This window comes from Bombyx mori, chromosome 22 (genome assembly GCF_030269925.1).
Source record: "Bombyx mori chromosome 22, ASM3026992v2".
NCBI lineage: Eukaryota > Metazoa > Arthropoda > Insecta > Lepidoptera > Bombycidae > Bombyx > Bombyx mori.
Genome location: NC_085128.1, coordinates 6,570,716 through 6,588,371, shown reverse-complemented (window position 1 = coordinate 6,588,371; position 17,656 = coordinate 6,570,716). Strand labels below are relative to the sequence as shown.

General features: G+C 35.6%; 1 protein-coding gene across 3 annotated transcripts; it reads right to left on the bottom strand.

Moving 5' to 3' along the window:
* Nucleotides 1-1,226: 1,226 nt before the first annotated feature.
* Nucleotides 1,227-17,138, bottom strand: CPR79 (cuticular protein RR-2 motif 79). 3 transcript variants are annotated; one of them, XM_062674820.1, is made up of 5 exons: nucleotides 16,964-17,138; nucleotides 7,795-7,834; nucleotides 4,453-5,613; nucleotides 3,219-3,318; nucleotides 1,227-2,853 (listed from the first exon to the last, which is right to left on the bottom strand). In XM_062674820.1, the coding sequence occupies exons 3-5, from the start codon at nucleotides 5,599-5,601 to the stop codon at nucleotides 2,741-2,743; spliced, it is 1,362 nt and encodes a 453-aa protein (XP_062530804.1). In that variant the 5' UTR covers nucleotides 5,602-5,613; nucleotides 7,795-7,834; nucleotides 16,964-17,138; the 3' UTR covers nucleotides 1,227-2,740.
* Nucleotides 17,139-17,656: the final 518 nt, after the last annotated feature.

Sequence of the window (17,656 nt, the reverse complement as noted above, 5' to 3'; positions counted from 1 at the left end):
GAGTCCGCGCGGGTAGGTACCACCACCCTGCCTATTTTTGCCGTGAAGCAGTAATGCGTTTCGGCTTGAAGGGTGGGGCAGTTGTAACTCAAGGTGGGTGGCGCATTTATGCTGTGGATGTCTATGGGCTCCAGCAACCACTTCACACCAGGTGGGCTGTGAGCTCGTCCACCCATCTAAGGAATAAAAAAATAAAATTAAAATAACAGTGGTTAACAATACGAAGTGTTCCACTAAAATGAATATTTTTTATAATTGAGTACAAACTGCAAAAAAAAAGTAATATGATAGCATTCTAACAATACCCAATGAAAAAGCAAGAAATCAGATCAATTATTTTTATATTTTTATTTAAAGCTCGGTCGTGCTCGTGCACTATTTTTGTAGTTAGTGCTATCCAACGGCGGATCCAGGGGGGATCATGGGGGTCATGACCCCCCCCGTGCTAGTTCCAGGACTTGAACTAACTTGGACTAATTGAAGAACATAATTATTTATTTATTGTCTATTGTTATCAAAATTAAATTATTAAGCCCACGACTATGTGACCCCCTCCTGGCACCAAAGCTGGATCCGTCCTTAGTGCTATCTCCCTACATATAAAACATACTGAATTGCATGTATGTAGATAGTCTTTCAAAAAAATGTTTTTTTTCACGTAGTTTCAAATTATTATATTATACCTATTACATTTCTAGTCATGTGGTTGAACTTCTGACCAATTTTTTTTCATTTCTATAGGGCTATTTATATATTCACATTTAGCTCACAGCGTTAAAGTAACTGTCGTTCAAAGATACATCAATAACCCCTGCCTCGAGATATTTCAAAGCGGATTACATTGCAATAAAAGGTGTCAATTATGATTGTAAGTCCAACCAGTGCGAACTCTTAACACCGCTTACTATTAATACGTGCTGCTTACACACTACAACTTTAAGCTGCTACTGATCTCGGGAGAGGAAGATAGGAAGTGTCCGGATACTTGACTGGATATAATGAGAAAGTAACAGTAGGTGAAGGAAGTTGAGGTCAGATACCCGTAATTTCTGAGTAATAACCACTATCAAGTAAGATGCTTCGTCCTTGCAACCAGTTTCACACTATTTGATAGATATCTCTGTTGGCGGCGTTATCACGTTTTGATAACGTTTTGACAACGTTCTTAAAACCAACCGTCTTTGCAGTGCAGGCAATAATAGCGTTTTAGAAAAAAATTATTAAGGTACAATATCAAATGGGTTTTAATGTTTACAAAATATTTACACATTAACATTCCTTTCATTGAAATGATACATTATGACTTATATTATGTTCTAATTGTAATTTTTTTGCTTATAAATAGGTATATAACTTCTGGAATAATTTATCAAATATTTTAGAGGAGGCCGTGTACATCGAGTTTGATCGTAGAACATAAGGCAACTGGGGCCAAAATTTTCTTGAGCGACTACCCCGCGTTGGAAGTTACAGTTTGAGTAGGTATCCCTCAAGGTGGACCGACGATGTAATGAAAGTCGCCAGAATTCGCTAGATGCGTTTAGCGCAGGACCGGTTATTATGGCGAATCTTGGGGAAGCCATTTTTTTCCTACTTAAGCTGATAGTCTTGAGAGGCTATTTCAGCGTAACCTTAACTAGTAGGTGAACTCACGGGGCTCAAACCGGAGTGATGCCAACACTGACCCTAGCAAGAGCAGTGCTTCGCAAAATCTACCACCGGATCGGAACGCGACCCACTGCGAAGATCCGGCGAGAAACTCAGTGGTCAGTATCAGTTTGATACTGAGTTTCTCGACGGATCTTCTCAGTGAGCCGCGTTTCCGATACGATATTTCGATAGGCAGCGGCTTGGCTCTGCCACTGGCATTGCTGAAGTCGACGGGCGTCGGTAACCACTCACCATCTCATGGGCACTGCTCTTATTAGGGCTAGTCAGGTCAACTCTCGCAGGTTACGCCATATGAGCTTACCTACCAAATCGTGCGCAGCTGAAATAGCTCCTTGAGACTACCAAGGATTAGGTAGAGAAATAAGGAAGCATATGTCCAGAAGTAGATGGATTCATAGGCTTGATGATGATGACTGACGGTTTCATTGCATAATTTTTTTAACGTGTTTGATTCACGAGCGAATTCCCCTTTTATGGTGTTATCGTATGTATTTAAAAAACAAAAAAAATAAAACTGTAGGTAGGTATACTTCAAAAGTGAAAGGGAATCATCCAAAAGCCTTGTGTGCTAACGCTAACGGCCTGTGGCAAGAAGTGTCAAGCATTGTCTGCTCAAAATGACTCAACGATATCGTTTAAATACGACTTCTCAACGTAAAGATTATTACATTTAAATAGGTATATGATATTCATGTTTTGTTAAATAAAATTAATATAATTAGGCAAATAGAATGTACAGGTTACCAGTTTCCAGTAGAAGTATTTGCACACGATGTGCAACTTCCCAAATGCAATTTTAAATTCGTTTTTAAAACTTACTAATAGCCTTTAATCATTATGTACTTAAAGTAATTTTCTAATTAAATTAACTCACAATGTGGTTATTTGCTTCTTTGCTGCGTAGTCACGTTTCCGCCTGGCCCCAATTAAGCGTTCAAGTAATTTTAATTATGTACGTTCTAAATAAATCCGTAGGCGCTAAGATTTAAGAAATTAGGTCTAGCTCTATAGGCGGTCTGTCTAAATAAGGCGACTGGTATCGTAAGGCCTGCAGTGGTTTTGTGTGCCTTTAGTGTTGATTGTCTTTGCTGTTGCGCACATCAGCGTGGAAACCGGTCTCCCAGTCGGCTACGTAGTCCACTGTCCTCACAGAGCCGTCGGGCTCCACTAAGGAATACTGACCTGAAAAAAAAGTTATGTTTTTCACGAGAAAGAACTGTTTTATCAGTAGAAAATAAAAGTATTCTTTATTTTACATTTGTATGTAAAGGAGATCACGACTCAAATTGTGATGTGTTGCTACCGAACACCACAGTACAACTGAACACTGTCATCCATTTCGGGACAAAACGTCAAAATATCAATTATATTCTTCAATGGCTGCCCCACCCTACAAACGGATTTGAAGTAGAAATATTCTGGGACTGGTAGTGCCACGAAGCATTGCACATTATTCCGCCGTATTGTAAATACGATTCCATTATATAACTTTCGCAAAAATGTTTTCATGATGAGAATCACAATTTATTGAAATGCAACAAGCTGACCTTTTACAACTTCCCCATCTCGTTCTTCCTTTTGTTGCTTAATGTCTCCGGTGTGCGGGTCATTGACACCGTATTCAAAGGCGTATCTCGGATGTGCGTCCTGTAATGCAAAATAAAACGGCAGTTATAGACAATAAGTACCGTGGGAAATATCAATTGCTTCTATTAAAGTTCAACCTTAGTGGATAGAAAATGTCAAACAGGTGATAAAATACAAACAATGAAGTAGTAGATTATTTACTTTAGTGAAGAATGTTATATATTATTTTTAATTATGTTACAAATATATTGATCGACCTTTTAGCACAGTGAATATCGTTAACTTGGTCTGACGGTCGTATGTTCGATTCCCATTTCGATTAAAAAATGTGGTACGAGCAGGTTTGTATGCTCTGTGTAGTGCAGTAGTATCAAACAGTGTGGAATCCCATGATGTTGCCACTTATGGGTCCTTTAGATATCAATTAGGATAATATATGTATATGTAGTAGCAAATAGTATAGATATGCTATTATGGACGGATTATCATATCCGTTATTGTTTATTAGACATCATTACTTATTTATATTAGACATATACTCGTACATATTTCTATATAACCGGGAAGTCACACCTCTGTCAGGTCGTTGACAGCTTGTTCAATAAAACGTATTCACTACTTTTTATTTGTTAAAACTCATTAAAGTAAGCACTAGTTTTAAAACATTTTCGTAAATTTTCAAGATGTAATCGTTTCACCGTAACGAAACCTGACTCGAATCAAATAGACAACTGATCAATCTAATTACGACACGCACAAGAATTAGCTTCTACTAGAAAATGTCGTGGAACTTGTGAGATTATGTAATCATGTCCTTTATACAAAATAATTTAATGTTTCAAGTTTGCAATTGCGATTATACTATTTACGATAAATTAAGCAGTTAAAATGATAATTTGAGTAGTTTCAAAGTCAAGTTCAATTTGGTCCTATAATTGTTTTAAAAGTAAAACAGTGTTTGAATTTGAAAGTTTGTGTAGTTTTTTCTTTTTTCATACAACGACGAAGCGACCACATTTAATTTTTGCAAAGAGATAGAAGATTCACATCGGCTACTCTTTCTCCCGAAAAAATAGCTACGTGTCCCATTATTGTAGAATTTTAAATGAGACGTTAGTGAATTCACGTAAAATACTCAATTTAGAGAAGAACTTGAAATACAGTAAAAAAATCTAATCAGAAATAGTTACTTACATAGTTTTCTAAGAATTCTGTGTGAACGTTTTTCACAGAATTAGCTGATGAAATATGACCTCCGATTGTTAACGATGGAGTAGATGCATAGTTTGATCTTGCTCCAAGATATTCTGGAACTTGCGCAACACCCGGAGTAGAGTAGTGAGATATGACTGGAGTAGAGTAGTGAGTCGAGACCGGAGCAATGGCTGGTCTTGAGTATGCCGCTACCGCGGGACTCGAGTGCCGAGTGAAAGAAGCAGACGAGTAGGCTGGCGCTGAGCTAAGTCCTTTTGAATAGCCATTAGAAATTGGCACTACAACTTGATTCAGAGCTGCTCCAGCGTGCTTTACCGTTGGTAGGTACTGTGCTGCAGTCGAAGCGATGTAGCTTGCTCCCGAGGAATATTGCGTAGGCGTAAAATATTGTGTAATTCTAGGGACAGGCACTTGAGAAACACTTGGCGCGGCATATTGAATTCCTGGTGGAATCTGTAGGGCGGGTAAGTTTTGGACTTGGTTATATTGAACACCAGTAGAGTATTGCGTAGAATCAACTTGTGCGTTTTGCTGTGCTTTTAGCGCTGGTGATGCAGCGTATCTAACTGTCGGTGCAGCAAACACTTGCGATACTACAGGTCCTTGATGAACAGTGTTGCTGTATAGAGATGCCTTCGCTGAAGATCCAGATGCGTATGATGCCTGTTGTACGTTGTTTTGTGAATAGTAAGTGGTTCTAGCTGGCGCCACAGAGAACTTAGCAATGAGGGGTGCTGCGGTAATCTTTGCAATTATGGGTGCTTGAGCGTATGTTGCTAGGGGTGTCACTGTTTTAGTAGTTGACGCACTTGAAGACAGGCCAGCGGATGTTGCGTAACCATGCAGTTCTTTTGTATACACCGGTGCAGTAATGTAGTTTGATTCAACCGTTTGGTAAGTTGGTTGTGCGGCATACTGAATGGCCGGAGTGTACTTGATAGAGGCGGTTGGCTGTGAAACTACAGCTGGAGCCGGAGCCACGTTGATTCCAGAATGAGTAAGTTGGATACCAGGCGCAGGGTATGAGTAACCCGAATCAGCACAATTGGAAACTTTTTGCACTTGACTAAGATGGTAATTCAGATCTGGATCGTGGTACGCAAGTGCATTTGCAAGTATCAATACCATAGTGAAAGATATCTGAAAATTAAATGAAAACTATTAGAAAATATTTGCGTTTACTGAAGTGATCTGGAGCCACTTTACAACTCACTTAATTACACTGAATACTGAAAACGTTATAAAAATAAGGTCACACTTGAGCTAGGTACTGTGGTCGATAATGATTTTGATTTAGGGGCTTTGTTTTTAAGAGATAAACATTGGGTTATAAAATCAATCGTGTTTTATTTTTTGAAGGATAGTTTGGCCATTGTTTCATTATAAATGAAACTATGACTTCATGTCTCAAGTCGGTGACTATCTGCACGTAATGATGTCTATTGATTTCGCTATGCTATTAACTAAACGTGAGCCCTGCCCAAGTGCATTTTTGCCAGGAAAAATAAAATAAAAACAACAATGATAATAGTCAACAACTTTTCTTAAATATTATTGTCTTAATATTCCTGTGAATGAAATTACTTACAGCTTTCATTTTAATAAATTGAATAACAACTAACACTATGAACGTTCGAAATATTCACGAATTTAAATAAATTAAAAGCCTTAAATGTATTTGCCAAAGTTAAACGTAAGTTGAAATGAGAGCAAAAGCGGTCGGTAAAGTCTTATATAGCAAGCTCATATGTGTAAGAACGGGTCACACTTTTTCACGTTCTCCGTCACTATAGTATCGGTGGGCGAGGCACGTGTGCGTGTAACAGGAATTTTGAGAAAATTTATGTTACGGATAAATTATCAGGTTAGGAGAGCGTAATGTTTGCAGGAGATACGTTAGGAACTTAATCTAGTTTATTGTAACGATTTCATAAAATTATTTAATAAAGTAATATCGTAAAATTAAGTTGCGGGTTTTAGACAAATTACATATTTTTATTTTTACTTATTCACTGATCACTTTATTTAAGTTTCAATTTCCTTTCCATTGTAAATGCGCTGGTGAAAAAAAACAACTTTTAATTTTCAAATATTCGATAGTTTAATATTTATACATATTCATTAATTAATAGTTCATTATAATTTAACGAATCAGAAGAAAATAACGTATATTAGAAGAATACTACTATTGCATACTTGATTTACTAATGAAAATCATCTTACCTACTGTTAATTACATTTTAGATTTTCAACACGTATCTGCGAATTCATACTCTCTGCCTAGGTCGATCAGATTTGCAATTAGCCGGCTAATGTTATGTATTAATGTCTGCGGACTACAAAATTACTTGTATTTATGGAGGAATAGGTATTAATTCATGGCCAATTACTTAATATGCTATTTTAAAGAGCATATATTTATTTTATCTTTTAGGACACGTTTTATACAAAATATATGTTTTCATTCGTATTTATAGCACTGGTTAAGTAGACCAGTTAATAGCTTATCTAGTGTTATGTAGTTACCTAACTCGATAGACAATAATTTGAGAAAAATCTAAAAAAATTAAATAATGTGTTTAGGATCATTGAATACCCGAACTTAAAGTTTGCATACATATAAAAATATTTGCAGCATTTTATCAGCATACTTAGCCAGTGGTTTGAAGAAATATTACGTGTTTCATCATTAAACAAATTTTATAGACCACGGGAACTTTAGGTATAACAATAATTATTTTTGAGTTTCCCTGTTTTAAACCCTGAGGATGGTAGGATATGTCGTGAATGTGGGTGTGTCCTATTATTATTTATAGCGATGAAATCATGCATTCCGGCTTGAAGCGTTTATTGTAGCCTTTAATATAATTAATTATGATTATTATTACCGTAGGCGGATAGACGACTGCCCATGGCTTACCTGGCCTGAGGTCAAAATCTGAATAGAAATGTTTGTTCGCTTTTCTATAAATAAAATGTTATGATATATTGAACTTGAGATACAAATAATTTGATAAATCTGCTCATTAGTGAGTTAAAACAATCTTTTAAATCAATGAAGCATACGGTACATCCTTATGGTTTTTATTTCCTGATACAATTAAGACGTAGGTCTCAGATCACATGTCGTAGCTTCAGCGATAGCAGGACACTAGTGCAGACAGAATGAGTACATTAGTTAAACAAACTAAAAAAAAAACTTTCAACCTCCGAAATACGTGTTGTTAAACTAATGCGACAAAGTGCAATTGGAATAAAGAATTCTAGCATGATTTAGTTTGCAAATGATCAAATTATGTACGGGTTGAGTTACTCAATTACCTCATATGTAGACCTTTCACGACGATATTTTGCCGTAAAACTGTAAGAAAGCAAAACTTGTAAGTTAATTTACAAAGTTTCTCTTTGTATTGCCCTTTTAGGGGGACGAGCATACGGCCCATCTGTTAGTGAGTGACTACCGTGACGTGATACCAAGCTGCTACCTATTATATTTCATACAGAATTGACTTATAAATAGAATTATAAATGAAAAAGTTATAATTTCAAAGCATTTTGTCAGCTTTCGTAGATTATTAAGATATTTGCAATCTTATCTGGTATCCCGAGGCACGGTTGAGCTATTTTGAGCAAGTCTGCATTTAATTTGTCTGTGTGATCGCTTGCGTAACTATTCGTTCAATAAATAGAATTATCCAGTAATACCTTTAGATTTATATACACGTATCAATGATATGGGTATTAGTCATACCTACTAAAAAGCCAGTGAATCGAGCTAAGCTTTGTTTTAAATTATAATGTATTTAAATTAAGCAGTTGAAAATGCAAATTTTAATTGTATACCACAAGAACTAGTCTAGATTGATTTAGTGATAAGTAGGTAGTACTCGTGCTCTTCTGTCAGACTAGGTATGATCCCTTGATTGATGGTGATCTCAAAATTGAAGAAAACTAAACCAATGTGTTAAAATTGTTTTATCATAAACTTAACATTCAGTTTGGTTATTAGATTATAACGTTCCAGATATTCCAAAGAAGTTGTTAAGAGAAGCATTTAACTATCTGGAAGTGGTTAATAAAATTATACAATGGCATGCAGAAGCTCATGAAACTAGAATTTACAATCACGTAACCATTGAGGCAATCTTCTCCACAACACAGACATTGTTCGAAGACTGAAAAGATTAGACCTTATGAGTGAATGTTGTATGTGACAGTGCTGCGTCCTAAATTTAGAGCTGTTAAAGAACACAATTAAAAAGTATTTTATCTTTACGTTGATAGAGACAGCAGAATAGCGCGGATGGACGCATTTAAATAAAATAGCTTGAATACCAGCATACATGACGAAAATATTAAAAGTGTTTTAAGTGTGTTAAACACACTTGAAAAACTTAACTTAAAAAAACTTTTTTCTTGCAAATATTTATTAGTTAAGTATCATCTGACAATTAGAGGTCATTGGCATTCCTATTGGCATTTCGTTAATATTATCTGTGGATACTACTCGTGCTTAGATGCATTTAAACTATATACATATATTTAAAAACACAAATTTGTGTATGCCTACATTATTCGTCACTTTTTCTCTGATAGCGTATTTTAATCATCTTTTGAGAAAATGATCCTTTTTGCTTAAAATATTTTGGTTTTATTTACTGTACTTAAAGCTTACTATTCATCGTGACATTGCTTGTTATGTATCATTGCTTAATTTTCTTTTTGCGATTTTATATTTAAAGTTTAAAAAAATGAGTACATCAGAAAGCTACATTTCATATTAATGTTAACTGGGAAGTAATATACTACATCATAATCAATCAAAATACAAGACAAGTTCATATGTACTTAAGTGTACATAGTAATTAAAAGCAAACCATACATTTATTTATGTGACCCTTCACGCCCTAATCGTGGGTAAATCTTAAAGTTCTCTTACACATTAAAGTCACCATTACGCAATTGCTTTGGGTAAATTTATTTTTACCCAAACATAACAATAGATTTCCGATTAAGATACTTTTTGGCTGCGCTTCGAAGCAATTACGTTTTATAACTAACCTAATTAATTAAATTTTGGTTTTGAAGTAAACAGTGGGAAAGAGATGAGTATCTTCTTCTCTCTCCCTTAAATGGATCACGTTTGTAGTTATGGAGACGGATATATTCAGCAGAGCATGTCTTATGACGCATAAGCTCATACTGATGAGAGTTGCAAGGTCGATGTCATATCAATTCTATCACGGATTAGAAGTGATTCGCCAAAAACCTAAGACACGCTGATGACATCAACAAGGACGAATATTCTATTAAAATCTATAAGGTCCAAAAAGTTTCACCCGCTTGCTGGAAAAAATCCCTTTGGTTTCCGTTTCCTGTATTAAAACATCTAGACTTATTTATGAAATAATCGAACAAAATCGCGGAAATCGGAGTGAATAGTTTCGATGGCAGAATGCTTACGAGAAAATACGATGATGCGGCTGTTATTACAATCATCATTGAATGAAGTGATAATATCTATTGCATAAATAAGTATTCATAATACTTTTATACTTTGTTTATCTTTTATTATACATATTGTTTCATCAAATCTTTCATGTTTATGAGGCACAAGGCGGTCGCTTTCAAAATCTGATTACTGAAATAACGGAAAAGGTTGAGGCCTTTTATATATATATAATGCAATTGCTACAGTAACATCTGAGGTTTTGTATTTATTTGTACAGGCATTGCAACTGAATCCAGATTGAAATTTCCTCACATATGCTCTAGTTAGTTATTTACGTCGTTTAATACGTTTGATACGGGTCGGTTGGCTTGCACAAGAGAAGCCCCTAAGCTCTACCAGCTTACATGCAAATTACGAAATCTCACGCATGACTCGTCTAAGGATTTCGAATGACACGTATTATTGACTGGCTTGTTGGCGTAGCAGTTAGGCCCTCTGACTGCTGGGCCGAGAGACGGGAATTCTATTTCCACATCGGGAAAACATTCGTGTGACATTCATGTATTTTTGTATGTGTATAAATATGGATATCGGGCTAGATGAGCGTGTGTGAATTGTACCTGATTATTTATTATTTTTATTTATTGACACCCAACACCCGTTTGTTATCTTAATGAAGGCGTCGAGTTAATATGCTAAATAAGGTACAACGGATATTTCTAAATCGATCGTAAGGTCAAGAATTTGTTGTTAATTTGGAATTTGCTGGTATGACTGGTGGTAGTTATGGTCACGTATAAAAAGAAACACACCTCTAGTTAATAAATTAAAGGCGTGTTGTAATTTTTCTGCGAGATTGACGTCATTCTATACGTAGGTATATTTGACTTAAGAACGATATACATAATTCAATACTTCTTTCCAATAGGCTTCCAATGTGCTTAACTACCAGCAAATCCATCAGTTTGCTTATTTAAACTAAGCTTGCCAGGAAGTTTGCTTGTTTGATGTTATTCCTTCATTGTGGAAGTCATTCGTGAACAGAATATGCGGAATTTGATAATTGTTTTTCATTTTACCTAGGTAACACCTAATAAAGATAATAAATCTTAGTAGTAGTACATAGATAAACTAATCAATTGAGTAATACTAGAATTTCCATCCACTAGCACTCAACTTATTGTTTCTATTAAGACAAAGGCGTTGACGTTTTATTTATTAAAAAACTGCTGACCCGGCAGACTTCGTAGTGCCTCAATCGATAAACAAAAGACCTAAGCTTTTGTATAAAATAAACATAAAACAAACAAAAGGAATCCGTCTGACGGGGGACACATCAAAGGAAAAACATTTTTTTTTATATTTTTACCTTTTAAACCTTCTTTGGACTTCCACAAATAATTTAAGACCAAAATTAGCCAAATCGGTCCAGCAGTTCTCGAGTTTTAGCGAGACTAACGAACAGCAATTCATTTTTATATATTATTATATAGATAATAATTAAATTTGACTTAGGAAGTTCGTACTAGTTGTTCATGTTCAAAATACGCTAGTTGTTGACATGACTTAAAAGTGATTAATGAAAAAACCGTTGACGTCCGATCCGAACCGTGATAACATCCTCGAATGCAGCTCACACTCATCAGTCTTGTCAATATATTATCTATATTTTATTAATATCTACGTGTTATACAAATAAGTAATACGTATCGTTGAGCTATTAGTAATTTTTTGTTTGTTATTGTTACAACTTTTACACGCTATTGAAGCGATATAATTATCTATTTTGGTTTAGAGTTTTATTTAGTGGGACAGCCGATCTCTGGTAATTAATGCGACCTCAAACCAGTGTCTTGTGATAGTTTTGATATGTAATTGTGCCTATGTGCTTACGTTACGTTACGTACGGTTGGCCGTGATTTCATCTGCTCATCTACACCAGTAAAAAAAGGGAAGAAAATCAGTATTAATTTACTCTCTAGTGTACAGAAATGTTATTAATATTGTTCCCAAAATAACCAAATTAAAATGTCGTTGTGTTAAACTATTAATTTATTGTAGTTGTGATATACAACTTTGTTGCAATAGTTGTACCGACTGTTCTCGGTTACGATGACTGTCGTGAGCTTATCTAGTATGAAATTAAGCTCTAGTAAAAGCGTTATAACAAGCTCACATAACCAGTAGCGTTCCGAACCTGATCATTGATAAGTAACAGACGAGTATTTGTTTTATTGACTAGTTTTTATGATCTACACATGGCTAAAATGTAGTACGTTTTACGTAATGGCTAATCTGGCGCGAGGTTCCCAAAGTAATAGTCCGATAATATTATTTGGACAAGCCGGACAAGGTCGATTACTTACAATGCGCTTCAATAATAAGCTTAAAAGTGAAACAACGATTTTGAACATATATTCTTATTTGTACTTAATTGGTCACCTTGGGAGATCTTTGAAAATTGCACTACGAGAATATGGATGTAGACTTAATTTCGCAATTCTTTTTGGTTAAGAAGTTTCTTTCCAAGATCTAAAATATGAATGTTAGACTCCTTTCAGAAATGACTCATTGAGAAATCTGGCAGCGGCCATATATGATATGTTTCTAAATGAGTCATTGTCATTGTTAAATTATTAAAAGGGTGCACTACATGGCTTATGAAGTCATCGTCATTAAAGTGCGTCCACCGTCCGTTTTCTGGTGGTAGGACCTCTTGTGAGTCCGCGCGAGTAGGTACCACCGCCCTGCCTATTTCTGCCGTGAAGCAGTAATGCGTTTCGGTTTGAAGGGTGGGGCAGCCGTTGTAACTATACTGAGATCTTAGAACTTATATCTCCAGGTGGGTGGCGCATTTACGTTGTAGATGTCCATGGGCTCCAGTAACCACTTATCACCAGGTGGGCTGTGGGCTCATCCACCCATCCAAGCAATAAAAAAAAAACAATGTAAATTTATTTGCGTAATTACTCATGATGTATATATAGTCCCATGTGGTGTCTACTACCTGGCTTACTGCTGCCTATCGGTAATGCGTTCCGGTTCGCAGGGTGGGGCAGCCGTGATACCATGTATTTGAGACAGACCTCATGATTCAAGGTGGATGGCGAAATTTACGTAGTGACGTCTAGATGGATTTCAGTAAGCACTCAACATTAGGAAAACCGGTCCTCGTTCACCGGGTTATGCACTAAGTAAATAATCTTTATATCTTTAAGGTATTAATTGCAACGTCATTTAAGAACTAGTTATGATGTTGTTTTGTAAATAACTAGCGGCCCGCTCCGGCTCCGCTCGGGTTTTTAACAAAAATTTCAACGATATTTGACTTTGTTTTATTTTTTAACATAAAAGAACACTTATTGAGGCACAACTATAATAGTTAGACATACACTGTCACGACACATTTTGTAAATAATAATGTGTTCTACAAAGTCGTAGTACATGATTTTATTCTATCATCAATAGTTTTCGCAGGGCACGCGATGTAAAGAATATTTTAGGTAATTTTTTTACACCTACATTGTTACAATACATTATTGGAGTTTTAGTAAAGACCCCTAATTTTTTTCAAAAAAGGTAATAGCCTATGTCACTCGGGTATAGTGTAGCTTTCAAACAGTGAAAGAATTTTTCAAATCGGTTCAGTAGTTTCGGAGCCTATTCAATACAAATAAACAAACAAAACTTTCCTCTTTATAATATTAGTATAGATGTATGTACAAAATTCAACGTCACTATTGAACAGCTCTAGTTCAAAGTTGATGTATACGTTTTCAAACCCGTTTTGATACGTAGTAGATACTTAAGCGTTTATAATTTTATTGACCATTGAGAAAAAATAAGTAAGCGTTTTTTTTTTTTTTTAGTAAACTTTCGAGGTCACCAAAGTAACAGGTCAACACAGCATGATTCACGAGCTTTTATAGATTTAAAATTGGAGACTGCGTCAATGCGGAGTCTCAAAATTGATTTTTACTTTTATTGCATACAAATTTACAAGTTTACGTATATAGTATATGCATTGTATAATGTTATGTGTCTTCACATATGTACGTCTCGAAGATTTAGTGATCATGTAATGATGCATAAGCATGACTAAGTAACATTCAGAAATTTAAACTCTCCAATTCAGTATTTTACCAGTAAATAAGATCAAAGGATTTGCTTTCGGAACATTTAGTTATCTGGGTCGTCGTAGCCAGAAAACTGAAACTGAAACTTAAATGATTTTGGTAAAGGTTATTTTTTTTTTGCTTCGATGGGTGGACTAGTTCACAGCCCACCTGGTGTTAAGTGGTTACTGGAGCGCATAGACATCTACAACGAAAATGCGCCACCCACCTTGGAATATAAGTTCTAAGGTCTCAGTATAGTTACAACGGCTGCCCCACCCTTTAAACCGAAACGCATTACTGCTTCACGGCAGAAATAGGCGGGGTGGTGGTACCTACCCATGCGGACTCACAAGAGGTCCTGCCACCAGTAGAAGATGATGGAGGACGGATGTGGCAGATCGAGCATGGTGAGCTGTATCTTCGGATCAATTCCTAAACAGACCTTAGTCTTGTATGAAGCTCGAGCATTTAATCTTTCTCTGTATGTATATATTATGAACCTCCTTTTACGAATCTAAAAACTATGAGTCCGATACTCATACAGATAATGATTTTTATTTTGTAACACTCACAGAACCACAACTGGGACGTAATATTAATAAAAAAAATCAGAAAAAAACGAATAAATTTCAAATATTTCACATGTTAAAACGTAATTTCAAAATCCAAATTAGTCTAAGATGTGGATGATATTAAATATTTCATCTTAAATATTTTTACATTGTTTCAGAGCATTTACATCAACGTCGTGATATCGCTTTATTCCAATAAAATAACATTGCCCTTATGTCCTTCGCATTAAATAGAAAGGATCATGAGAATTAATTTTCATACGAAACGTAATGTTAATAAGGCGGAGACATGTCAAAAGCATACCTTATATTATTGACCTAGGCTGATAAATGTATATCTAATTTTCTAAGGTTTCATTCATTATTTCATTTCAATTCATTATTTAGGTGCTATGTAGTAGTTATGAAAATAAATATAATACTAATATGAAGTAAATGAAAAACGTTATTCAATAATTAAACTAAGAAAAAAAATTATCTTTTCTAAATTTCACGAATCTGTAATGGAACGCGAATTTTACTGGCAGTCCTCCGTGTTCTCACTAGACTGCGCGTAGATACTCAATACATAGTATAAACGGATATTTGTATTTAAATTTTGATATAAAAATGTACTCACGAAATGTTTTCAATATTAAAATAGTTCAATTATCATTTTGAATTACTTCATGATATTCTTACACTTCCTGACCGTATCTCTGGATAACACGACACAATAATGGACGCTGGTTGAAACTTACACGGTAAAGTTAATCATCTACGTAGCTGTAGACACCAAGTCTTTATTATTTAGCATTCATTTGAGAACGAAATGAGACTATTGCGAGCTAATGTTTAATTTATAAACAGTACACTATCGTAATGCTAGATTTATGCAAATAAACTGTTTAATTAGAATGCTAGAGAATGGTCCTAATAAATTCGTTCAAAGCGAAAGAAGCCAATTATATATTCGAACTGTATAAATAACTTAGTTTCAAAGAGTAACATGTCTGGTATTTCGTGTGAAGTTGCGACAAATATGAGAAATTGTTGTACTCTGTGTTATCTACAATTTACAAGGAAAAACATGTCGATAAGTGTGCAATTTTATTACGACATCTAATTATTTGAAAATACGCAAGTGAAACAGAAATGAGTTATTTAATTTAATATTTTTATCATGTTTTTTATAATTGCTGAGACGGGTGACAGAGTTCATCGCTGACATCGCTTTGTGAATACCGCCTTCCACCTTAAAACATGAAGTCTCAAATGTATACTATGAAAGCGATCCCACGCTTCAAGCTGGATTGCATGATTGTTTCTCGCTAGAAACAAGCAGGATTGTGGTATCTATTCGTGGAGACTTAGAAATACGCCCTACCTAATCGAAAAAAAACAATGCACGACTAAAATAAAAATAAAAAAAAACGAAAATCATTTTGCCAAGCAGAATGACCGAGATACTCAAAGCTACTATAGCTACTAGACTAAGAACATCGAGGGTATATAGGAAATACAATTTCCGGTTGAACGTAAGAGTTTTTAAATTATTTATTAGTCTAATTGTATCAAGATTCGTTGATTGATGTTATTGAAAGAACTGTTAACAACAGGGTGTTTCATTACATTAAATGTTTTTTGGCTGGGGTGGAACTTTTCTGACTTTGTGGGTTAAAAGTTAGAGGAAAGATAAGAAAGGAAGGGAGGTGCACTTATATCGAACGACGCGAGTATGCCCGGGTTCAAACAATCTTCCAGACAGATATCAGTTTTTTCAACGAAATGCAAAGGTAGTTACTCCACACATTCGGTAGGCGGCGGCTTGGCTCTGCCCCTGGCATTGCTGAAGTCCATGGGCGACGGTAACCACTCACCATCAGGTGGGCCGTATGCCCGTCTGCCTACAAGGCAATAAAAAAAAACACATTTATACAGATCACTCGTGGTAGGAACTCTTGTGATTCTGCGCGGGTAGGTACCATCACCCTGTCTGTTTCTGCCGTGAAGCAGTAATGCGTTTCGGCTTGAAGAGTGGGGCAGCCGTTGTAACTATACTTGAAACCTCAGAACTTATATCTTAAGGTGGGTGGCGCATTTACGTTATAGATGTCTATGGGCTCCAGTAACCACTCAACACCAGGCGGGCTGTGAGCTCGTCCAACCATCTAAGCAATAAAAAAAAACTCAATTATAGATTCTAAAATACGGTATTTATTTGTAATTAATTGAAAAAGGCAGTTGTATTCACGAATATAACATATGAATTATACAGTCGTATATTTACATAAAAAGTAATGCTAATTGTAACAATTATAAACTTATATTTCAACGCATTTGATTCCTTATATAAACAAAATACTTACAGTCCACCTGCATAGCAATAACCCGATCTAGCACTATTTTCTATTCAGATTGTAGATACTGTAGCCAACTATTGAAGTCCACCTTCAGCTTTGAGTTTTACGTAACGAATTCCATACTTGACCGTCGATATCACTAGGATCTGATATTTATCTTTTGCACCGGATCGACATATCTCCAGACAGCAACTGGAGATATGTCGATCAGGAGCAACTGTCTGTTATCAGGAGATAACAGACAGTTGCTGTCCATTAACATATAATAAAACGACAAGATCTATTCTCGTAACTGTTTTTTTTAATTTTTTTTATTGCTTATATGGGTGAACGAGCTCACAGCCCACCTGCTGTTAAGGGGTTACTGGAGCCTATGAACATCTACAACGTAAATGCGCTACCCACCTTGAGATATAAGTTCTAAGATCTCAGTATAGTTACAACGGCTGCCCCACCCTTCAAACCGAAACGCATTACTGCTTCACGGCAGAAATAGGCAGGGCGGTGGTACCTACCCGCGCGGACTCACAAGAGGTCCTACCACCAGTGATATTCACTTTGATATTTATCTGTGATATCCACTTCAAAATGAGACTGTTCCAGACGTCCTCAATTTGTAATAAGCTATTCCTGGCTAAGATTTTCGTTATATTTTGTCGCTACATCCACAATAAAATTGTTATAGGTGTGTATCAATTA